The sequence below is a fragment of the Corvus moneduloides genome, chromosome 3, assembly GCF_009650955.1.
Source record: "Corvus moneduloides isolate bCorMon1 chromosome 3, bCorMon1.pri, whole genome shotgun sequence".
Lineage (NCBI taxonomy): Eukaryota > Metazoa > Chordata > Aves > Passeriformes > Corvidae > Corvus > Corvus moneduloides.
Window position 1 is genome coordinate 47,997,249 of NC_045478.1, and position 25,289 is coordinate 48,022,537.

The 25,289-nt window shown below is 44.4% G+C and overlaps 1 protein-coding gene and 1 long non-coding RNA gene across 4 annotated transcripts in view; one reads left to right on the forward strand and one right to left on the reverse strand.

The window, feature by feature from the left end:
* The window catches only part of FOXO3 (forkhead box O3), a 90,322-nt gene extending 67,153 nt beyond the window's left edge, over nt 1-23,169 (forward strand). Inside the window, exons 2-3 of one of the 2 annotated variants that reach the window (XM_032101418.1) lie at nt 6,242-7,676; nt 8,850-11,570. In XM_032101418.1, the coding sequence (XP_031957309.1) occupies nt 6,242-7,642 (1,401 nt within the window). In that variant the 3' untranslated portion in view covers nt 7,643-7,676; nt 8,850-11,570. Of the gene's footprint in view, nt 1-6,241; nt 7,677-8,849; nt 11,571-19,006 lie in introns of those variants that run through there. The other variant, XM_032101417.1, reaches the window with a different exon arrangement.
* LOC116440564 overlaps nt 22,873-25,289 on the reverse strand; it is a 47,222-nt gene continuing 44,805 nt past the window's right edge. For both annotated transcript variants that reach the window (XR_004238683.1, XR_004238680.1), the window contains one exon: nt 22,873-24,894. This is a non-coding gene — a long non-coding RNA (uncharacterized LOC116440564). The remainder of the gene's footprint in view (nt 24,895-25,289) is intronic.

Sequence of the window (25,289 nt, forward strand, 5' to 3'; positions counted from 1 at the left end):
ACAACTGGTGGGATTTTTGGGAGCTGCCTTGGGAACATGCAGATGATACCAAACATCAGGCATCAAAACCATTTTGGGTGTCAGAAAATACTTCTTTTTCTGTGTGTAATTTTCTTAATGCTTTTTTTGTCCCTGCAGCTTTCATAATTTAGGGAAAACATAACAATCTGGAGCACATAGTGTCTGGTTTAATATGGAAAAAGAGGTATATCAGGACAACATGGCTGGATAGATATTGTGGGACAACTCTCTTTATGTTTTAGTTCTTGCTTTTTCTGTATCTGCAGAGCACCCTCACTACTTTGTTAAATTATGTACATTTTTCTGGTTTGCAAAAACTCATGGGAAAGAGGAAAAATTCTGAGACCTCTCTGGATTTGGAATTTCAGAATTCTTTGAGAAGGGTAACACTTCAGCCTTATGGGGCTAGGCAAAAAGGGACGGTATGGAACCAATAGATTGGTACTTCCTAAAGATCAGCTTGCCTGGGCTTGCAAATCCCTCTCACCAGGAATTCCCTCATACATGCACAGAACTGGCACCTTTAATTATTTATAAGTTTGAAGCCACTGCATCTGTTTTCTTGTTTAGTTGCAACTGAATCTCCTTGGGGACTTTAAAGCAAACAAAATGTAAAACATCTGAAATGTAAAATGCGATTGTCCCACTCTGCTCTGCACTGGTGCAGCATCCCCTTTGGTCCTGTGTGCAGTTTTGGGTATCACAGTATAAAAAAGACGTTGAGCTATTAGAGAGTGTCCAAAAGAGGGCCACAAGGATGGTGAAGGGCCTTGAGGGGAAGCCATATGAGGAGCAGCTGAGGGCACTTGGTCTGTTCAGCCTGGAGAAGAGGAGACTGAGGGGAGACCTCCTTGCAGTCTCAGTTTCCTCATGAAGGGAAGAGGAGGAAAGGGTATTGATATCTTCTCTGTGGTGACCAGTGACAGGACCCAAGAGAATGGCATGAAGCTGTGGCAGAGGAGGGTTAGGCTGGATATCAGGAAAAGGTTCTTCACTCAGAGGGTGGTTGAGCTCCCCAGGGAAGTGGTCACAGCATCGCTTGTCTGAGTTCAAGTTCAAGAGCTCTCAGGCACATGGTGTGACTCTTGGGTGTCCTATGCAGGGCTGGGTGTTGGACTTGATGATTCTGATGATTCCCTTCCAACTCAGCATATGCTGTGATTCTATGATTCTGTGAAAACTGAGTTGAAGCAAGTTTTGAGTTACTTCATGAGAAGGCACGGACACTGGTCTGAACAGGTGTCGAATGTGTTGAATTATTCACAGACTCCAGTTTCATCAACCACTAAATGCAAAAAAAAAAGTAGTTTTATTTTGGTTTTCTTAAAGAAATAATTTTTGGTGGACATTGTCTCTAGGGGTGTTCATCCCAAATGAGATTTGTGTGACAACATTTTGAGCAAGATGGCCTAAGCTGAAAACTGAAATTCAAGTGAGCAAGCAGAACCATAGAGAAGCTGGACTCCCTCTGTTCAGCTGGAGGCTGATAAGCTGGAGTTATTTTCATGGCTTCTTTTCAGTGGTATTAGATCTGATGCCTTTCTCTACTGCATGGCTACCAGACAACTTCCTATGGTGAAGGTAAAACATTATATATGTTAATATAGCATAACATAAAGTGTAATTCTCCCAAGTGAGCATTAGCAGCATTTATGGGTCTGCAGATAGTGTTTGTTTTTCTCCCACCATGTCCTAATATCCCACTTGTTAAACTACTGCTTTTGATTTGTTGCCGTAACTTTAGTTTAGGAGCCCATATCTGAAATAGCAAATTCACTACTCACTACAAAACACTGAAAGAAAAACAGACCAGTGTGTAACTTGGACTCCTCAGCCGGCAGCTGCACCTCATCTTGCTAATCTTTAGGCTTTTTTTTTTTTTAAAGCAGGGAGTTTTAAGAGTTAAGTTACACAACTCTCATTTTATTTTTAAAGCGAGTGGATTCCTTGTTGCGTTGTCGAGGATGATAAATTGATACCACATGTTGCTTCCAGACAAAAAAGACTCTGTACTGCAGTGGAAGCACTTGCAGCTGGTGTCTGAGTTAGTGGACAGGCTCCACAAGGTAAACACGGCTTGGAAGAGGCTGAAACAGGCATAGGGAGGGGGAATTTTCTCCATTTTAAAGGCTCAGGCATTTGCTGCTGTTGTCTGACCGGGTCTGAGTGTTGAAATAACATGCAGTCCCAGCCTCCTTGGGAGACTCATTCAGTTGTTTGTATCAAATGAGGGATACGGCACTTTGGAAATGTCTGAGCGTCCTCTCTCTCAGCTTGCCTCTTTTCAGACTTATCAAAATAGAGAGAGATTTGTGTAATGAGGACATGGTAGCTGATCTCAGGGGTTTTTCTTGCAAGCAAAATGTAGCTGGATCCCTTGAGGAGTATTAACCGAATAAAACACAGTGCAGTGGATCAACATTTTTTGAAGTGGAGAGCATGGCCCTGAGTTTGGGGAAAGTGCTGTAAGCCCTGGTGTTGCTGCCCTGGCTGTTATGGGCACCCAGCTCACCCCTTCTCCTGGTGCCATCAGCCTAAGCCAAGGTAAGACAGCAGCCCTGCTTGCCTGTGGCACTGCACCATCCTCTGCTCACACCAGTTCTGCCCAATCTCCTGTGTTCCTCTGCCCTGAGTCTTCCTTGTCTCCAGGGACAGTCCCTCCTCCCTGCAGGACCACTTTCAAAGGGAACTTCAACCCAGCTGGTCTGGCCTCAGGGGACTCATGATGGTCTAGATGTTATCTGCAGGAACCTCAGTCTTCTGGCTTTCAGTAGAGCACATGACATTCTCCAAGTCCAGTATAAATAGTAACACTAATAAGTGGAGGAGCTCATCATATTTCTTTTTGGTCCGCTCGAGTACAGTCCGTATGTTGTACCCATCGGTGGTATGTGAGCTGTCTGCAGCCTGGCTAGCATCTATCCCATCTACATATGGTCTCCAGGACAGATGATGGAAGTTCCTTTATGCATCTTTTAAAGTTTCTCATTGCATTTTGGCATGGAAAAATGTGTTAAGTTTCCATCATCATGGCCTAATTCATCTCCCACATAAGTCAAAGACAAATCCCCATTAATTTCATCAGCAGTGGGTTCAAGTGATAAACTGTATTTTCTTTGCTTCCCCACCTCCTTTGTGGTTTGTTGCATGGTCATATATGAGTAACGCATGTGGTTGTGAGCAACAATTGTCCCCATATACTTTCCTATATTTTAAGCAGATGGGAATATTTTTTGACAGCTCAGAAAACAGGTAGAAAATACAGTTGTTTCCATCCACATTGCTGCCTGGTAGCGCAGTGCAACAGTCTTTACTGATGTGAGTTGTCAATCCTGGTGGCATCTGTAGCAAAACTTGCAGGAGAAAGGATAATAGGATCCAGCCCTAATTTGATTTGGCCAGGCATCCAACAGAAGGAGAAACCAAAAAAACTCAGATACGGTTGCTGAAGAGGTTAGTGGGGGAGGTTACATGAAAGAAGTGGGTTTTAAGGCAGTGTTTGAACAGAGGGTGGAGATGGGGTACACAAAAATAAATTAGCCCATAATTATGCTTAAGAAAATCTTCCTACAGAAGAAAAGCAAAGAAAAACAGAAGCAGGATTATAAGTGGCATAGTGCTTAACGTAAAGGAAAACAAACTGCTTGGATTTTTTATAACCACCAATTTTCAATGCAGAAAGATTATTACATTCTTTTATTATTTGTGTAAAATCGACACTGAGCAAAAAGATATAATAAGAAGAAAATTACACGTGTGCACATACATATCCACACATGCAGGAGTCCTCATCCTGAAAGGCGCCTCAGTCTCACAATTTCACCTTTTAGGATTTTTCATGGGTTTAGGCCAAATAGTTTCATACTATGGATACCATCAGCAGAAATAAGCCCTTTTATGAGAATACTATAGGCTGAAAACTGTTAGCTGCTGGCACTTTGGCTGAGTGTTTTTATATCTGAAGCTGTGCATGGCACGCTGCATACACCACCTCGGGTGTTTCTCCTCTGTGTTTTCGAAGATGTATTTTTTGTTAGCAAGAGTCACAATGCCATGTATTCTTATACCCAGCCTTTTTATGTGGGGAACAGCATGGTTTGTATGGCTTTTGAAGCCTGGCTTGGTCTTTGCATGGAGAAATCCCGATGCAGATGTTCTCACAAGTGGCTATCCATGGAAGTTACAGGGAATGAGGGTAAGAGCTATCTGCAGAGATGCAATACAAGCTGGAATATCAACAAAGGTTATTTTAAAAAAACCCATCAGTTCTCCAGCCAGTTTTACAGGGACAAACCTGAGGAAGTAAGGAGTGGTGCCTAGTTATTAGAATTTAAACTGTTGCCAGACTCAAAATATGGTTAAAATGTCATCAGTTAAACAATATAAAGCTTTTTCCCTCCTTAGACTGAAGAACGATTATGGTGCAACTCAATCCACCATATTTTGATGGCATGATAGTCTCTCAGAAATGGATGTGCTTGTAGCTGAGGCACTGACCCAAACTTGCCTTGAGCATGTCAGCAAAGTCTGATCAGCTGCTTTGTGTAAATTGTTTAAAACATAACAGTTGCTGTTTTGAAGCATGGTCCATATGATTTCTCTTTTCATTAAGTGATAATCACAACCACGTCTGCTGTCTGCGTGCGAGAACTTCAGGCATGTTTTCCATTTCACAATCTGACAAAAACCACAATGCTCAACAGTGGGGAAAGAAAGGCATTTTGTACTGAAAAGAATTGTTTTTAAAAAAGCTGGGCTGTACTTCTTTATATGTATCTCAGTTTATTTATGTCAAGCATCCATTTATCCTAAGGATGCAAATGTTGAGGTGCTGATGAATGATTTGTTGATTGATTCATTCTTTGCCCATTTAAATCTGGAGTTTCTTCAGTGTTTTGTAAACGAAGGACACTTGTTCTGAATGGTTTGATTGTGTTACGGTCTTACTATGTGTTTTTAAAAGATGTTGATAGGACAAATGTGATTTTATCCTTTTCATAGATACGCCTGGTAATTGCCAAAATTTAAGAAGAAAGAACTCTGCAACTCTTTAAGCTTAGAGGAATAGCACAAGGGGTTTTCAAAGGAATATGGGATAGTTCCAAAAATCTTCTGACTGCCACACAGGAAAAAAATGTTGGTTTGCCAAACCTGGAAGCATTCACATTAACAAATACTATTTGCTTTTCCTTTCTTTCACCTGTATTTTAAGCACAAGATCAGCAGGATGAATGGAGTGGGATTTTCATCTCAGTTATTTTGGTTTAAATCTGGTGCCATTTCTCTGGGGGTACCATGGGCTGGTTTTCTCAGGCTCTTTCTGATTCTGAGGTGATCATCATCGGGTTGAGCCAACATGTATTTTGGGCAGTTCGATGTTGCTGACTGGTGCAAGCAGGTACGATGCAAGAGTAGACTGTGTGCCGGCTCCCCTGAGAGCACTGTATTTCATAGCATCCTGTACAGGACAGAGTATCTGGCTGTGTTCAGCAGCTTTATAGAGCTCTGTATCCAGCAGCTTACGGGGACAGGGATATCGTTGCATACTGTGTCACATCATGTTTTGAAGACCGTGAGGATACCATAGCGAGGGGACAGCTGGCCAGCTACTGCTGTACGGGCGTAATTCTGGTGCCTCTAATCAAGAGAGAAGGTACAGCTTAGTCATGCACAGAGTGCCTGTGGGAGAGGAGCAACAGCACTTGCAGTTTTCTCAAGAATTATTATAACAAATATACAGCACACATGCCCATGAAGAATTAAAAAGACATTTGCAGAGGCTGCGATGAGTGTAACTACCCTTCCAGCCAGATTTTTGCTGCGCCTTTGCAGTTTTTATTTCAAGGAACTGATGGCAAGATTGCTGATAGTAGTAGTTTGTCCTGAGTCAAAAGTAAGGGAGAAACATCTAGCTCCTTTCTAGCAGGAATGTCACACTCCTTTTCTTAGGATGAAGATTTTAGGGGTGTAGAGATGGGCACAAGGAATGCACAGCTCGAGCAAGCTCAGGGCTTGCTTTACAGCAGCACGCCGGCATGCCACAGTTACACTCCAGCCCTCCCATATCCAGCACCAGAGAAACCTACGGAGATATCCAGGAGGGTCCAATGATTTTATTCATGTTGCTGTCATAATGAGATGTTGGTTTAATGATTGAGATTTGGGTTGTAAAAGAAGTGGGGTGACAGTCTTCATGTTTTGTTTCGTTCCTTTCTTGCAGAATTCGATCCGGCACAACTTGTCGCTCCACAGCCGATTCGTCAGGGTACAGAATGAAGGCACTGGGAAAAGCTCTTGGTGGATGATCAATCCAGATGGTGGAAAAGGCGGCAAGGCGCCCCGGAGACGTGCTGTGTCAATGGACAACAGCAACAAGTACACCAAGAGCAGAGGGCGGGCGGCAAAGAAAAAGGCGGCTCTGCAGACCGCCCAGGAGACGAGTGAGGAGAGCCCTTCCCAGCTCTCCAAGTGGCCAGGGAGTCCCACCTCCCGCAGCAGCGATGAGCTGGATGCATGGACAGATTTTCGCTCCCGTACAAATTCAAATGCCAGTACGATCAGTGGCCGCTTGTCACCAATATTGGCAAGCACTGAGCTTGATGATGTTCAAGATGATGATGCTCCACTTTCTCCCATGCTGTACAGTAGTCCTTCGAGCTTGTCCCCATCAGTAAACAAACCATGTACTGTGGAGTTGCCTAGGTTGACTGATATGGCTGGGACAATGAACTTGAATGATGGACTGACAGATAACCTCATGGATGATCTCTTGGACAATATAACACTCCCTCCCTCCCAGCAGTCACCCACAGGAGGTATAATGCAGAGAAGCTCCAGTTTTCCTTATGGTTCCAAAGGTTCAGGACTGGGCTCCCCATCAAGTAGTTTCAACAATGCTGTGTTTGGGCCGTCTTCCCTGAATTCCCTCCGCCAGTCACCCATGCAGACAATTCAGGAGAACAAGCAGGCCACTTTCTCTTCCATTTCTCATTACAACAATCAGACGCTGCAGGATCTTCTCACCTCTGATGCACTTAGTCACAGCGATGTCATGATGACACAGTCTGACCCACTCATGTCACAAGCCAGCACAGCTGTGTCCGCCCACAATTCCCGCCGGAATATAATGCTCCGCAACGACCCCATGATGTCGTTTGCTGCGCAGTCCAGCCAGGGCGGTCTGGTCAATCAGAACCTGTCCCATCACCAGCACCAGTCCCACAACTCCTCTCTTAGTGGCAGCCGTGCCTTGTCCAATTCCATCAGTAACATAGGCTTGAGTGACTCCAACAGCTTGGGATCCACCAAACATCAGCAGTCACCTGTCAATCAGTCTATGCAAACGCTTTCTGACCCGCTGTCAGGCTCCTCTTTGTACTCCTCTAGCGTGAACCTCCCGGTCATGGGACATGAGAAATTCCCAAGTGACTTGGACCTGGATATTTTCAATGGGAGCCTGGAGTGTGACATGGAGTCCATTATCCGCAGTGAACTCATGGATGCCGATGGGCTGGATTTTAATTTTGATTCCCTCATCTCAGCTCAGAACGTTGTCGGTCTGAATGTGGGGAACTTCACTGGTGCTAAACAGGCTTCATCACAGAGTTGGGTACCAGGCTGAAGGATCTTTGAGAACAGGGAAAATGGGCAAACAGGTCAGTGCCCCATAGATGTGGTAAAATAATTGGTTCCTTAGTTTTATTAGAGTTTGTAGCAAACCCCTAATAGTTCACACTAATAATAGTAATTTGGCTTGTGATGGCTTGCTATGTGTTGGTATGCAACAGGCACAACCAAGAAACGTGGAGGTGTGGAGGGAAACGAGGCTAAGCTATAAAAGCTGTTCGACTGCAACACTGTCAGCACGCATCTGGTGCTCAGTGTCCTTCTTAATTTAGGCATGAGAAATGTTAATGACAAATCAGGCAAACCAAGGTGGAATATTTGTGGGTTTTAGGAATCGCAGAGCTGTAACTCGTCTTCTTTGAAGTTGCAACAGATGGATTCTTTCTTGCAGTCGATGCCACATGTATCCAAGCTGTGTTATAGAGGGATGGGGCCAGGGGCTCTGCAGTCAGTGGAGCAGTGTTGCTGTGGGGGAGGAGGAAGAGTGTCTTTGCAAGATCAGAGCACTCATTGGGGATCAGGTGTGTGGGACAGATCTGGACAGAATCAGAGTTGTGCTGCTGCTGTGGTACAGCAACACTAGCAAAGTTGTTTGGGTTTGCTTTTTCTCAAAACTGTATTTCTTGGCCAAAAAAAAGGTATCAAATGGAGGATATATGTATTGGTGGGATCCTGGTCTCAGGAATGTCCTGGCCTATTTAATGTTTTAAGTATACAATAATTGTTGTCCTCCTCCCCCCACCCCTGAATGGGGTAGATATATTTTTCTTTTGGATTCCTCCAAGAGAACGTCTGTGGGTTTGGGTTCTGACGTAGGTGTTTTTTAAATGTTAGCTTCTTCAGATTAATTTTTTTCAAGTTTAATATGTTTTTTTCCGCTGCTTATTTTCCACAGCTGGGGACTTGTAATCATTTTTTCTGTCATCCTTTTGTGATTCTGCAGGCTCCTGCCCATACCTCTGTCTGCTCGCACATGCATATTCCCTGACTCATAGGGCAGGTGCCACACAAGTGCCCTTCCTCCTTTGTTTATTCATTAGTATAAGGGAGTAAATTTCAAAATATAGTAAGATAAAAGGTTAGCTATAAATTATTGAAAGTGTTCTATTAACTTCAAAATAGTATGTAGAGCATCTCAGTGGTGAGGTTAAATGAGGCATTCATTCAGTTAACAGCTTACTTCCAGCTTTCTTATTTTCCAGGTGAAGGATGGAAAGAAGGAGTCAGTGTCCTTTGACTTTACAGTGCATAATTTGCCCCTTTCATCTTTAATTGCATTTTCATTCACTGTTTCACAGTTAGATGTTCAAGGGGAAGCCTTGTGGTAGGTGAGCAGCAGTGGTGAACCTCCAGAATGTTTTCCTGTTTCCTGTATGTATGGAGCACCTTGGGAGACCTGCTGTTATCTGCTATCTGTGAGGGAGAACGAGGCTGCCCAGCCATCCTTCTTCCAGTCAATCTGCAAAACCGCTGTGCTCTGATGGAGTGGTTGGTGTGCACACTCCTTTCTCTCAGTGGAAGCATTTCCTCTGGTTCTTGCACATCTTCTCACTCTTGGCAAGAGCACTGCAATGCACAGGAAGGAGATGGGCTGTAGAGGACTCTGCGTCCCACTGACCTGAGCAAGGTGGCAACTTGGCAAGGCCAGGGCCACAGATGAATTTTGAGGTTTCTTCAGTTCCAGTACTGGAGAATTTAGGAAGATAAAGGGGGAAAAAAGAGAATTGACCCAAGGATGAGGAGGCAAAAATTTGCAGAAGGTCATGCTTGCTGACCAGTTCTCTCCTTCAGGTGCACGAGCTGCTTGGATTTAAAAAACTTCTTTGCCTGATGTAAAAAAAAAAGGCTGTAGGAACCTCATTGCTGTGCAACATCCAGCAGTACAATCTGTCAAATGGGGCCTGAAAAATAGATGTTATTGACAGTTTTGCTTGACACAGGCAAATAGGGCAGCCTCCAGCTTCCATAGCTTTGCGTGCTGCGTGTAGGTAGCAGCCGCCGCAGGGGGACTTGTGTGGGCAGCATGGAGGAGACACAGCATCCCACCTCCTCACCAATGTTCCCTGCTGCCTCTTCACCCCAGCCTCTGGCATCCTCGGAAAGCAGAGCTGCCGTGATCTTTTTCAGGCTGCTCCCTCTGAATAAAGGAACTGACACATCTGTGTGAGCAGAGTCTCATTGCAGAGGACAGATTTATTAACGAGACAGCTCTCCTCGGCGGATTACTGTCCAGTCATCTGTGGAAGCCTCTCTCCCTCTCCCTGACAAGTGGACCGGCTGCTGCAGGGTGCCTCCGGTATCAGGTGCAAATGCAGATGATTTCTGCTGAGCTGGTTCATCATGCACCCTTCCTCATCTGTTAAGCAGCGCTGTTTGAGAGTTTGCCTCCTTATGAACATCTCATGTTTTGAGAGGGGCTTCTCGCATGACATCAGATGCAATTGTTCTGAATTGCTTTTCTCGGTTACTTCTCCACTGTAGCAATAAGGATCCCTGAATTAAAATCTTCTCTCAACAATGTTCATGACCCCAGTAATGAATCTTTATAAGCCCAAAGACTGGGGAACGCTTTTGGTGGAACAGCCTGGCACTTGCTTATGCTAAATCTGTTTCACAAAGGTGGCCAGGTGTGTTTTGTAGGCAGGCAGAAGCAGTTACAATGGATTACTGGCATACCCAGGAATAGTGAGTGCTTTGTTTTCTATTAAAAATAAGAGAAACATTGGAGTCAGTTTTCAGGAAGAAAAGAAAGAAGGCAAATACATAGATATTTAATTTATACATACTTAGGTATGGAGGGAGGTTTACTTTGGAAGAAAATCAACTACAATTTCTTCATAGGGAAATAAAAAAATGCCTGCAGGGGATGCCACTGTCGCAGGTTTAGTGGCTGTGCACGTTTGCTGCACACAAGCCTATGCATGGTCCCTGCAAAGAGCCCTGCCCAATCCCACCCCACTAACCTGTGCCCACAAGGCTGCCCATGCCCAACCTTTCAGAGGGACCTTATTGAGGGGTGTAAATGAATTTGGGTTTGCTTTGGGTTTTTTTCTCTTACAAGAAGGAATGGAAAAAATCTTTTTTTTTTTCTTACTTTATTCACTCAGCCATAACTTTTCCCGCTTATACTGCCTGGGGCCTCTGTTCCTCTATCTCTACCTGCTTTCCAAAAGCACTGGATAATGCCCTCCACCCACTCATAATCATCACATTGGCATTTCAGTGGGTTTATCAATAAATAAAGACATCACTGTTCCCTCACCTGTCTCTAGAATACCTTTTATTTTGAAATTAATGGGTCCTTCTCTTGTGGGATTCCCACAACTCTGCACTTTGCTCTGGGGTCCATCTCACCTGGCAAGTCCAAAGGGACTTGGCTTTTGCTGAAGAGCCACCCCAAACCAGAGCATCAGAGAAGACTATTTGGGACATTTGCTGTTGCCTGGAAGGTCAGGAGCTGGGGAACAGTTGCTGCACAGGCAAACATTTTCTCCAGCATCAAAACCCATCCAAGAAGTTGCTTTTACCTGGATTGTTTCAGTGATCCAGTTTACAATGGCATAATGCAGGCAGCAATGCTGGCACGGTTGGGCATGGGGTGGAGAAAGGCTCAGCATGAGCAAGGCAGGAACTTCTTGAGCTGGTGGCATAGTCTGAAGAACTTATCTAAGCTGCATCTTCTGAAAGAGATGTCGATGTGTCGTTCATCAGGGTGCCTCTGGGCTCTGTAACAGAGCTGGGCTGGACTCATGTTGACTTGTTTGAAAATTACATGTAAAATACTTGACAGATCAGTTAAAGTCACTCATTTTCCACTAGTATCATCTAGGTCCCACATCTTCTTATTGCAGAGTACACAAGCTGCAAATAGCAATGCCATGTAATGTTCACACTTGATGATTAACATCTCTGATGAAAAAAAATCTTAGGAAACCTAACAAAATTTCTATTAGTCTTACATTAGTCCATATCAGCTTGGACTACTTGCCAGTTTGTTAATTGATATTCAGTCTGTTTCTGTGTACAGTTCATACCAAAGACAAGTAGGTCTGAGTGTGACTTCGTGTTTACAACAACATCTTAAAAGTGAAAATAGGTAGTCAAAGATCTCCATTTGGATGGAGTTTTGAATCAGAGAGTTCTGTACAGTTTGCCACAAAGAAGATTATTTTTGTTTTCTACCAGAAATCTTCTGCCCATGAAAGCTGAGTTGGTGGACCTCTTACCTGAGGACATTGACTGCCTCAGGACCATAGCTGCACTTCCTTCTCTCTTATTTTCAAAAATGAGGTCTTATGGATAGGGCTGTCAGGTTTCTTACACAGAGCTAAGTTGGGGCTGTCTGCCTTTAAAAAATCTAAAGGAAAGTCAAGAGCAGCACATTCTTCTGCTCCATTTTTAGTAGGCCAGTGGTTAAGGTCATGGCACTTGTAACAATTAAATGTTGTTTCTGCCAGCCCAAGTTTTGAAAGGTGATTTAGTGACTAGCTGAACACCATACATGCCAAGTTTAGTCTTTGAACAAAAATATCTATGTAGAAAATGTATTTTATGGGGAACAGGGATCCCTTCAACTCCAAGGAGGCCTGCCCTGAGCAGGCTCCTTGGTGGCTGGGGAACACATCGGTGGTGCAGGAGCAAACTCTGTTCTCATGGCTGCTGGGGAGGAGGAGAGGGGAAAGCTGGGAAAACTCCACTGGGACTGCCCCCCATGAAGTCCCACTGAAGCTCATCAAAGCCCCTTGCATACAGGGGCCAATCCTGGGCTTGCAGGGATGCTGTGGCTCTTGCTGTGTGAAGACAGCAGGAGCTGACACACAAACACAATGAATTTCTCACTCCTTCTGGGAGTAGGGCTTTTTTGTTCTGGTATGTTTTTAATCTGGGTTTATTGTTTGGGGTTTTATTAACCCAGGGAAAAGATCTGTAAAAACCAGGATTGCCTCCACAGGCTTGTGTCGTGAGTGTAAAGCAGCTGAAGCCAGGACAGTGGTCTTACCCTGTGGTTTGGGTGTTCTTCTGTTGGTGCTTTATATAGCTGTATTTTTTAGTACCTCATGCTTTGTCATGTGATTCAGCAGCAATAATTAGGCAGAAACTTGCTGTCCCTGCAGATGCTAAGATTACAGGATGACATACTCTCACCAGATGACAGCACAAACTGGTATTTTTAGAACAGCCCGCATCAACTGGTCTCCCCAGTGCTTTCCTCCTTGGATCAGCAGTGCACAGGTTTTGTTACAGAATGAGTCTTTGCAAATCGTCTTTCTCATGTGAATGAGCCATAATGATTGTTTAGAGCTGCAGATCAGTGTTGGTCCCTCGATATGTGGTTTGCCTGATAGCTGGGCTGGTTACAGGTGGCTTTTCTTTGTTTATTCCTTCCTTTGAGCCAGACTTTTAAATAGCCCCCATGAAAGCATATTTGCTTGAAGAAGTGCGTAATAAGAGCTCCTTTTTAGAAACATAGCGTCATGCAGCTGAGGAAAGGACAGGATCTTTTTTTCATAGCAATTGGGCACTCAGCCCAGGTGATGAACTGACAGCTGGAGAGGTTTAAGTCTTGTGTTGATGACAGCCAAAAAACACAGGTACGGCATAGGCAGTGGGAGTGCATGTTTGAGTAGCACTGTGTGCCAATAGCCAGCCTTTCTGTCCTGGCCTGGGGAAGGGGGATGAAGGAAGGAGCCACCCTGGGCTCCTGGTGCCGATGGTGAAGGATTTCCAGCAGGATGTACCCATCAGCAAAGTCCCCGATCAAGTCCCTAGCGGTGTGTGGGGACGCTGACCCCGTTAAATCAGATACCTGTGGCTAGGTGGTGGGAATGCCCCACTCTGCTCCAGTCTGCCGGAGCTGTTTAATCAGCTTTTCCACTCAGATTATTGCACAGGGTGGCAGTTATTGGAGTCTGGCAGAGGGGACATCTGCTGAGCACTAATCGGACGGGGATGCAGCTCTGCTAGTGGAAGCTGCTGTGCAGCCACGGCTGTCTGCCATTACTCCAGGAAAAAGGCCACTTTTTCCAGATGATGCTGTGGAGAATGCCTTGTGTTTATGCACTTCTGCAGCTGAGCTCGATGTCTTGCCCTTTGTTTTTCCCTCACACTGCCTACATCTCCTGGCTTTTATAGGTAATTCCATACACATGTAGATAAAATATGGTTTTGAGGTAGGACCTTTCCTCTCTTACCTTTTCTGCCACTTGTAAGTCATGATAGAAGATGTCCTGCCTTTTATCAACACTGTATTGGCCTCTCATTTCCAACTTACTGCAGAGGAAAATGAGAAGATTCCATAGCAGGGAGGATGTTTTTAAAATAGGCTTGGTACCTGGCAAAGGAAAAGAAGTTCTCTATGGGCACATTCAGAATAACAGATACATAGCATGTTTCCATAACACTGTAAACCCATAATTCAGGATGTTTCTAGCCATGCAGGTACCTTTCACTCCAAAATGTGACTTCTTCTTCAGATTCAAAAATGCAAGCAAAATCCTTCTCTGGTCTTACACAGGTGCAGTAGTTACACATCCTTTTGTGATCCACAGTAGACATCTCCTTCCCAGTGCTCCCGAGTGCCAAAGAAAGCACAGTTATTCCAGCTGATGGGCTTTACCCCTAACAAAAGATGTATTTTGCAAGTATTTTTTGCCTTCTTCCTCTAATCCAGCAGCATCCTGCCTATGAGTGGCTGTGTTGAACACCCGGGCTGAAGTCTCTCAGTCAATGGCAGTGTCACCCATAACTGGCAGGATTTCCACCCTACTCCTCAGGCTCCTGAACAAAATGCAGGGGATAAAATTATCTAAAAGGTTGTCAAGTAAGAAACCTGATGACTTTATGGAGAGAAGTTGTCCTGTATCTAAGCTCTCTTGTGTTGGCCAGGGCAGAGGATTAAACCCAGCCAGATGTGATGGTTCTCAACAGCAATTACGTATCAACAGTGCTTGGGCTCAGCGTTTGCTTTTCACCTGTAAAATGGCTAAAAGGGACCTTACCCACCTTTGTGGGTAAAATGAACTGCCTGGAGGAGTAGTGGATTCTCCCATGCTGGAAGTACTCCATACGTGACAGGATCCTAAATAACCTAACCTAAGGTTCTGCCTTGAACAGCAAGTTGGACCAGATGATGCTGATCTGTTCCCGCCTGGACTTTTCTATGATTCTGTAGACCAGTGGGATATCAGAATAACCTGCTTATAAATAGTTGTGGCAGCTCACTACAGTTCTGGCCTTCTTTGCCAGGGAGCTGATACAGGATGAGAGAATGATCTGCTGTCTTAAGTTACATATACTTCCAAAATACTTGGTTGTCTCCTATAGTTTGCAGTGTTTCTTGGAAGAGCAGCAACAGAAGGAAAAGAGAGACTTTTGTACTTTACATGCTTATGCAGCTACAAGCACTGCAACATTTTAGGTCCCGTAAGTCCTGGTCCTGTGCTGGCATTCTTCCTCTTTCCATCCTTCTCTCTTACCCTCTGCCCCCAGTTCTGAGCTGGGAAAGATCTATTTTTACAACTAGAATTTAAAGAGAAAAAGTGAAGTTGCAACATGCCTGAAAGTTCAGGAAATAAAGCCACATGAAGTTGACAACTCTTATTTTTTGTCGTTGGGCTGTGTACCCTGACCTCAGTGTTGTCCCTCAGCACAGGGCCATCCGAGTGCAGTGTGTGCTAAGCCTGCAGGGTCTCACTGTGGCATACCTGCTGTGGCATTGAGATTTCCAATTTTTATTGTGCTTGAAATAAAAATATCATTCTGTAATTTTGTCACTATAGAAAGACTGGCCACAGTAGTCATCTTCCTTACTTGTTTTTAAACAAATTCTGTTCATTTTTTCAGTCTTTAGCTGTGAAACCTCAGGCAGAGTATTAACTTGTAACCACACAAAATCAAGTCTTGCTTTTTGAGCCTACCCCCCACTTTGGAGTAGAAGCTCTATTGCTGGAGGCGATGACAAATCGAAGGGCAGAGGCACCAGAACAAATGCACATCTGTCACTAAAGGACATGAGTTTCATTGAATGTTTGCATCCCAAGTGTCTAGACAGTAAAAGTAGTTACTGGGATTTCCTGTCCCTGGAGAGTTGTTGCCAAGTGGTACCCAGGGAGAACACTTGTTTTACAGACCTCTAAATGGTGATATTTTCCAAGATGAGATCCACTCAACAAGCCTTCCAGCCAAATCAGGAGCCTCATGTTAGGCTGCCATACAGAGGAGCTGTGTGTTGGTAGTGCAGATTCTCATACCATAATTGTGTAAAGGAGCACACAGCTTTTCTTCCAACAGAAAACTTCATGTGCTGATTGCTGTGTTGGCTCACTGATAAACCAGGGCACGTTATCTATGCCCCGCTCTGGGGAACATCACTGTGTCACCCTTCTGTTCTGAAGAAATTTCCAGTGCTACATAATTGGCACCATTTGGAATCAAAGGGAGAAAGCAATAGGTGGCAGATGATTCTTCAGAGCTGCTCTGATGGTGCTCAAGCTGGCATGGGGCTTGGGAGATGGCCATCAGGTTAAGTGGTGGAATGATGTGAGACAGAGGTGAAGAAATGTTGTTGCTGGAGGGAAATCAAAACCAGTCAGCTTGGCCACAGAGTAAAGTGAGAGTAGCATTTGTAACTGGTCAGTAGCAAGGTAGAGGATGGGAGGGCAGAGAATCGGGCAGAAGAAGGGGACGTCTCATCTCCTGCGTGGCTGTTTGCAAAGCTTTTAGCAGGGCCTGTTGCAGTAGGACAAGGGATAATGGTTTTAAACCAGAGGAGGGTAGATTTAGATAAAATATAAGGAAGTTTTTTACAATGAGGGCGGTAAAACACAGCAGGTTGCCCAGTGAGGTGGTGGATGACCCATCCTTGGAAGTGTTCAAGGCCAGGTTGGATGGGGCTCTGAGCAACCTGATGTAGTTGAAGATGTTCTTGCTCACTTCAGGGGGATTGGACTAGACAGTCTTTAAGGTCCCTTCCAGCCCAAATCCTTCTATGGTTCTGTGGCAAATGGAGATGTACTTGCTTCCCTGCCTTGATAGAGTTTTCATTGCTATGGGGCAGCAGGCTGCTAACTCAAGGTAAACAGAGGCTTTTTGTGGTGAGACAAAAAGCAAGACTGTGGGTCTATTACAGACTTAAACAGGGTCATTTGAAGGCAGGCGGGTTAAGACTTTGATCTACCTCTTTGCAATTTTCAGTCCATTTCCAAAGGCCAGGTAAGCACAGCTGTGAAAATGGAGCATGGTTTGGTTCTGCTATATATTGGTTCTCAGCTGTGCATCTCTCTCCAAAATGTTGGCACTGTCTGAAGTACAGGTCCCTCAAGAAAAAATATCGGGCAGTGGCACTTCCGCAAAAGATGCTAGTCTTCATCCATCCTCCAGTTTTTTTCTTGTCACTTGGTTTCATAGAATAATATTTCACATAGACTTTTAATTTAAATGTTTAGCAATAATCTGGTACCTTATTGGGAGTTTCTGTACTCTTTTACTTTTAATCAATAGCTTTATTCAAAGTCAGCAGGACTTCTCACACGTGCCACAGTTAAGCCCATGCGCAGCATAACTGGCAGCTGCCTGAGAGGGAGCTGTCTTGCTGGGCTGTGGCGTTTGGGACCTGCCTTGCCTTCACAGGATGTTGCACTTCGGGAAGTCGCTCACTTCCAGCCCCCTCTGGTGCTCAGGCTTTACGAAGTAGAGAAGTGGGCTTGCACTTGTTTGAGCTGCATGCGAGCCACTAGCCAGGTTTTACTGGGGGCTACCAGGCCTGTCTGGGTATCTTCTGCTGACTTTGTTATGGCCATCGGGGCTCACCGAATGGAGTAATTGCCAGGCAGTCACATTAACGAGCGGCCAGCATTAATTTGCTCTTTGAAAATAAAGAAATCAATATGTTGATCCAGTCGGAAATCCCTTTATTCACAAAACAGTCTACCCCAAACCCCTCCACATAATTAAGGCTAAAGCCAAATTTTGTTTGGGTGAAATGCACAATCTGTCTGCTCCCTAAGCTGTGCTGAATGAAGTTCTCCCCTAATGGTGCAGGGAGCAGCTGTCACGCTGTTGCTCTAATAACCATGAGACAAAATGATTAAATTTCCATCAATCATTTAGCATTATCAGAATAGGTCATTTTAATAAATTGTTATCATAGGATCAGTGCCTGGCACCTTAGACAGGAGACAGTCTTTGAGTGATCCTCCTTGCAGGAGATGCCCGTCTTGATTAAACCAGCAGTTCCACTAAATCCGCCATTTTTTGTGAGGGTGCCTGCTAGCAGGGTCTTTTGGAAGTAAAGACATTCCTGTAATCAGCTCAATGGCTTTTTGGTTTCAACCAGTGTCCCCTTGTTCTTGCACTGTATAAAAAATCATCAATCTTTCTTCTTGGGGAAAATCCTCAAAAGGTAGTAAGTGGTGTGAGGGGACTAAGCCCTGTTTTCAGAAGCCATTTCAGAGCCAGAAGCCACACGCCCAGCAACATGGATGTCTACTGAGTGGACTTTCTGAAGATGTGAGAGGATTCTATGGGAATGTTTAAATGTACATACTTTCCAAAACCCTATGTGGTGCCTGCCTATACCTTTAAGCCACTGAGTACCTTTAAAAATCTGTCCCCTTGGCTTCCTTGGTTGAAATGTTTATCTGTTTTCAGTGTTTTACCTACTTATCATGTCTCTTCATAGTCATCTCCATGCTGTATCCAAGGTGTCTTCCCCATGCTTCTCTCTCACAGAGAAGTTTCTTGGCTACAGAATAAGATGGACCCTAACCCAGTTTTTAAAGCCAGGTGGACCCTGTCGCTGATGTGTTGTGTGAGCAGGAAAGTGGAAAACTCCAAAGTCCACACTGAAATTCATGGCTCCTTGCTGTTTGTCTTGAGCAGCCTCTTTGTCCGTCCTTCGAGGGTGGTGGTGGTGGATGTCAAACACTTACAGAAGATTTATTCAGCTTTTTGGTGATGCTGAGAAAGGGTGATCATGAAAAATGGAGAAAAGCTGGAGGATCCTTCATTGCTTCTACCTGGAAATATGCTTAACAAATAGACAGTGCACTGGGTTTCTGTAAATCAGACTTGACCATCATTTTTCATTGGAGAGAGGGTTTTTTCTGTCCTGCTTGGGAGCAGCTAAGCCAGCAAAGAAACACATGAACCTTGTCAAGGGGAAAGTGTTATCAGGCAGGGTCAACTTATTCATTGCTATATGTTTGAAGCTCCTGGGTACAAACATATGTCTTACACTGAGTTGCTCCTCAGTGTAAGTTGTTTTTTTGGAGGTTTGCTTGGTTGCCTTTTTTGTTGTGTTTTTTTTTTTCTACGTGCAGTAATCTCACTGTCTTTTCTTCTTTTTCTTCTTCCTCTCCAGGCCCTCAAACTGACACGAGATGTAGAGAGAGAACCCTTTGCCAAATCTGCTGTCAGCAAGTGGACAGTGATACTGTTTACAGCTTACGACCTTTGTGAACCCTGCATTATTTTCCTAATGAAGCAGACTGTTAATAGGCCCCTTACTGGAGTGAAGAACCTACTTTTTTTCCCTCCCTCCCTCGTTTTTTTTTTTTTCCCCCCTCTTTTTGTTGGAAATTGAACTCATTCTGAAGTATGCAAAATCTTCCTTTTCTGGGATGGCCAAGCACCTGCTGTGGAGACAATGTTCAGCACCATCCTGTTGAGAACACACTGTGTAGCCTTTACAGTAGTTACTTGTCAATGAGTATGTGGTGTTTCAATATATTAATGGTTTATGGGATATTTTAAGTTGGCTTTTCTTTTTGGAGGTTTTCCCTATCTGCCCACCCTTCCCCGTACAACCTCCAGTTTGATTTCCATAGATTTTTAACCATTTTTACTTTCTCTCCCTGGGGAATCTGAGGCACTGTGCACAGGCAAGGAAATGACCGTAACCCAGCACTGCTCAGGTGTCAGGGTTTTCTTAATATACAGCGTTTGTTAGTCCTATCAACTGTCTGAATTCCAGAGAGGGGATGTGCGTGGTCTGTTTGTTTGTTGGGTTGGTTGGTTGGTTTCTTTCTTACTCTTCCTTAAATTTAATGGTACACCCCTGTTTTCCGTAAGGGTCAACCCAGGGTTGGTTGCAGAACAAGGGAAGCCGGCGAGTTTGCCTCTTGGCTCATGAGGACAGACTGACAGCAGGTGCCGTTGCCCTCACATGCACCGAGGCAGGAGCCCCTTTCTTCCCCACTGGAGCAGGCTCCCCTCCTGCCTTAGGTTAGCAAAGCTTCCCCCGTTGCCGCAGTGAGCTGGTAAGGAGTTATGGGCTGGGCTGCCACACAAGGTGAACATAGTCACCTGCAGAGATGTGTTTGAAAATGCAGAAATTAAGGGAAACCTAGTGGCTGGGCATCGGCAGGTGACTTGCAGTGACAATGCCAGGAGCTGAGGCACAGGTCACTGCAGTGTGTATTACGGCTTCAGTGATCCTGTTTATTTTTGTTGTTGTTGTTTTGGACATATCCTTGATGATTTTTTCCTTCTCATTATGTATAATCCATTGTGGCAGAAGAAGCAGGAGTGGGAATGGCAAGGTCACAGTATCATACAAATGGCTTTTCATATGAGCGTAGATTGTAGCAGGATAAACGACACTGAAAGACAAGGCAGTTTCATATATTTTGCTTCTAAGATTTTCTCTTGTAAAATGAATAATAATTAATAATAATAATGAATAAAAGGTATGGTGCTGTATAGATCCTCTCTATAATCTGGAAAGTTTGATTACTTTTTATTTGTATCTTGGGGGGGAGGGATACAAAAAAAGAGGGGAAAACACCAGTGGTACATAGGAACTCGGTATGAAGAGGTTCTGAATAGGACAGTGTATACATAATTCTCCAAAGCGATATATGAAGTTTTTTTTCCATTGCATAAAAGCATTATGCATATAAATATATAAATATATTTTATTATGTACAGAAATGGATCATTATGCATGGATGTTAGGAAAACAAAACTAGCATTTTAACCCAAAGTCTCAGTGCATGAGTTCCCACCAACCTGTGTCCCATGCAATGTGGAGTGACTCCCTCTTGCCACTGCCACTGCACATGCACAGTCATGCACCAACACACACATGCATTCGTGGGCCCTTCCTCACTCCTTACTTTGCAGGTCCCTGAGGTGATTTTGGTGAAACAACAGCTCCTAATGTGATGGAAATTTTGGTTTTGTAGCGTAGCCCCCATGCTGTTCCCTCATAAAGATGCACCTCTTGGTTTCTCCTCCCAGTTATGACTGTGTAGGCTCTGTGCAGTTGTGGTTAGCATAGCCCTGTAGCATATCAACTCTTCCAAGCAGCCAAGGGTTTATCATTTGCCTTTTATAAAAACTTCTCTTTTCTTTTTACACTGAGGGGTTCTACTTGTCGGCATGTGGCCTAGTTCATTGCATTCACTGGAGCTGGGTGGTGCGCATTGCCCGTGTCTGTCAGCAGCCATCTTCCCAGGATGCTTGTGGCACAGCTGGGCATCTGGCTTACCCGAGTCCAGCTGCAGGCATCTTTTGCTGAAATTGGTCAAGAGTTCATCACTGGCCTCCTCTGAGCATGTGCCATTAGCTCTTAGCTTCCTGGCACACCCCAAAATGTGTGTGCATGCTGAAGGACTTCCCTCTGGTGTTTCTTTCTCTGAGGCTTCTCTGCAGCTGCCACCCCGTGGCTGGACTTGTGCCCCAGCCCCACATTTTGGCTGTCAGCAGAGCTCACTTGGTGGCTCCCTGTGCTGAGGTGCAGCTTTGGATCCCTACATGGATGAGCCTCCAGTGAGACCCCTGGTGCTGCCCAAAGACCCACCATCACTGACAGATCCAGTAAGGCCTGACTCGATGGTATGGCCAAAGTGACCAAACCCTGTAATTAATTTTTTGTCTTGGTGCAAATTCAGTTCTTGTCAAAGGCAAGGGAAGGCCTGTTGAAAGCTTAAAGCAAATGCGGGGGCAAATTCTGCTCTCTTCCAGCAACTGAACCTGCTTGGGTTCAGAGGAACTGCTTTCCACTGGCAGAAATGAGAGACAAAACTATGGCCCGCTCTGTTCAGAAAATGGAGAAAAAACACTTGGTTTAAAGACAGCCCATCAATGGCAGAGAAGTTTTTTTAAAAGAAGTAATAAAAGCATTAGTGGCTGACAGGCTTAACCTGCCTTCCAGCAATGTCAAAGGGAGAATTTCCATTGGCGTGGCTGGGACAGCTTGGGCCCCTGCTTTGGGGAACATCCTAGCACTCTATAAAGAGGGATGGACTTGGCCAGCCTCTTCAGTTTGGTTTGGTTTCTGTTGCTCAGTTTTGGGGTCAAAATTTTCAAGCAGAAGTGCCTGCTGTCAGGCACCAAACATCGGGGACTCCAGCATGGTCGCAGGGGGCGAGCTGCTCTGCCCTCGTGGCTTCTTGAAGGAGGGGGAGATGACAGGTCTCCCCAGGCCCAGGGGACGGTCATCACCCTCTACACCTGCTGAGGTGCCCAGCAAAGGTCCTCCACTCCAGAGGTGCTAAATAAATCTCCCTGAATTCAAAGCGCCAGTTATTTAGGTGTCAAAATTAAGACTTGAATAGCTAGTTTGTGGAACCTGCTTTTTGAAAATTTGGCCTTTGAGTCTTTGAACATGTTTATGCCTAGAAGTTTTCCTTGTGAAATCATGTGAAACAGATGAAGGTCAAGGTCACAATTACATGGTTATCATTTGAACACTTGGTCTAAACAAAAGGTCCAAAAAGGTGTTATTTATGCAGTTTCTAGTCACAGGTTGGGGCTTGATTTAATGATTTTGTAAAAAAAAATTCTCTTAAGAGTAATTGCATAGTTAAACACTGCTTTACTCCAGAAATTTTTGTGCCACTGCTTAAAAAAGTTACCTTTTAGGTCATGTATTTCTCTAAAATTATATCATTGCTTGGCAATTGGTGTCCTGTAATTGTTTCAAGTACACAATATACCTTTGGAATTGCCAACAGATGCGAAGGGGGACCAGATACATTTCGTAACTATGGGTTGGAAAAAATGGATTGTACGTTTGGCTTCACATGTTTAACTTTTTTTTTAAAAAGTTGCATGATTGGAAAAAATATGTATACAGTATCTGTAAAACTGTTTTATCTGTTTCTGTTTCAAGCCATGTAAATTGGAAGAATATTAAATCCACAGCCTTATCGCGCATGGCCGTCTTTACATACCGAAGAGCTGAACAGTTTATACTTTTCATTTGGGCTATCTTGTACTTTCATTTGAAAGCAGATACTCTCACGTTGCAGTCTTACTGAGGGTTTTATATTAAAAAAAAAAAACAAAAAAAGAAAAAAGATGCTGCCCTGGAGGAATATGTTACCTTACTACTCAGAGGTTGGAAGGAAGTTTGTTTTGGAGCAAAACCTGCCCCTTTCCAAATGAAGTAGAGACGCAGTGCTTACTCCACTTGGTGTTAGTAGATATTGCCTTGTGTATTCCATTTTAAATTGTAATCTAGTTTGTAAAAGAGATGGTGACGCATGTAAATAAAGCATAATGGATCTCTACATTGCACATTTGCCTTGGCTCTGTTTTTATTGTGTCATAGACAGACATGTAAACGCAGGACCTGGAGAAGGGGTGACTTTCAAGCAGCAGGTGAAAATGGCTGGGGGGGGGGGCCTGGGGGTGGGGAAGGGGTCCTGAGCCTGCATCCACTAATACCTGTCAATGCATATTGACATGGGCCTCGGCCTTTCAATCCTTCAGCTGAGCCAGCATAGTTTTGGTGGCCAAATAACCCCAGGGGAATCATCTTCTGCTGGTAAGAAATCACAAAGTTCACTTGATTCTGGAGGCAGAGGGGGGTTGTCCCCAGGGGTGGCAGCTGCTCTCTGCAGCTGCAGACCAGCTCGCCTGACCTGGGAGAGAACCAGTCAAACGTGGTTGGGAGAAGGGTTACACCCCCCACCATGGGCTTGGCTGGGTTTCAGACTGTCTTTGAAAAATGCCTGGAGTACTTGAAACCACCCGTTTGGGATTTGGGATAATAAAACCAGCAGCCTGACTCAGCAGAAAGTTAGACAGAGGGCTCTGGCCAAAGCACTGGAGGGCGTGCTCAGAAACGAGAGACATGTTGACAAAAAGCTCTTCTCCCACCCTGATGGGAAGCCACAGATGTATATGATCTTCTGGAGTCGTTTTTCAGGAAGAAATTGTATTTTCAAGAAAGGGGAGCCTTTCCTCACAGGAGGGAGGGGGGTTCTTGTGACTCCGAGGGTACAAACCACGATGTTGTCCGTGCAGAGCCCACAGGAATGTTACACTGAAATACTGCAGCAATAAAGAGCAGTTTGGGGATAACGCTTGTTTAATATAGCAAGAGCTGTTCAGGTTTTGTCCTAGAGACAACCTGAAACATGACAAGATCCAGACAGAGAATAGCCTTTGACCAGGAGAAAGTGTGCATTAAACTTCCCAGGGTGAGAGTGCACTTGTCCTGCAGCAACTACAGCTTCTCCTCAGAAACAGAGCTGTTTCGCTGGTTTTTTCAGAAGGCTTCTCCAACAAGGCTCTGCCAGGGAAGGACCTCTGCCTTCTGCCTTGGCATTGCCCCACTGGTATTTGGAACAAACTGTGTGGTTGTTTGGACTGGTGAGGTGCCAGTTTGAAGGGACTCAGCTTTAACGTGAATTTAGGCAGGGGCAGCAGCAGCAATGAAGATGAGCTGATCAAATCCTGAGCGAGTTTTGTGCTGAACCTACTTGGTTCTGTTGTGCAATGCCTTAGCTGTGACCTTCAGTTCACCCAGCCTTGGAATAGATCATTCTTATCTTTCACAGTACTTTCAAAATAAGTCCAAACATTTTAAAACTTCTCCAAGTTGTCCCAGAAGGCAAAAGACTTTTCAAGTTGCTGCTGAGGCTGTTGAGGCAATAGAGAGCTATTTTAGGAGCTCCCCACCACATATGCTGAGTCGTGAGTTCAGCCAGACCAGGGAAAACAGTATTTTACAGCTCTTGTTTGGTTACTGCTGCCAAGGAAGTTAGGGGTGCTTTCAAGAAGGCTGAGATAAGTAAATCTGGGAGGCTACCTCTTCTTCTGGTGGAGTCATCATGACTGGAATCTCCCCGTTCAAAAGGAAGACGTCTTGGATGAAGTGGAGCCCAAGCCAGATGGAGCAGATACTTCTCTTGCTGCTACACAGATTCATCCCACTGCCTGCGGCTTCTGCAGTGTCTCACAGCATCTCTGTTTGCCCAACCCAGCCCACAGAGCTTTTCTTCCCACTGGTTCCACCTGTGGAATTTTTTAAAATGAAAATATATTTATCACATAAGTACAAAGCATAGAAAATTCCACTAGAGCAACAAAAAACACCAGGTAAGCGCTTTTTTTTTTAACTGTGGTTTATATCTTTGAGAAACTTTGGAATTGTCTGACAAAATTCAGAATCTCCAGTTTGAAATTTTTATTTTTGCACCTGGATTTTCTTTGCATACTCATGACATGAGCAGTTTTGCATATGTCAAAACATTTACTTACTAGAACAAAGCGTCTCCTGCTTTTATTTTTTGATGGTTTGATGACATACCAAGGACCTGATTTAATCTAGAAAATGAGATAAAATGTCCCAATTCAGTAGGAACAACTGGCCTAAATGAGGGTAACTGTTGTAACGTTCTTTTAGTGTT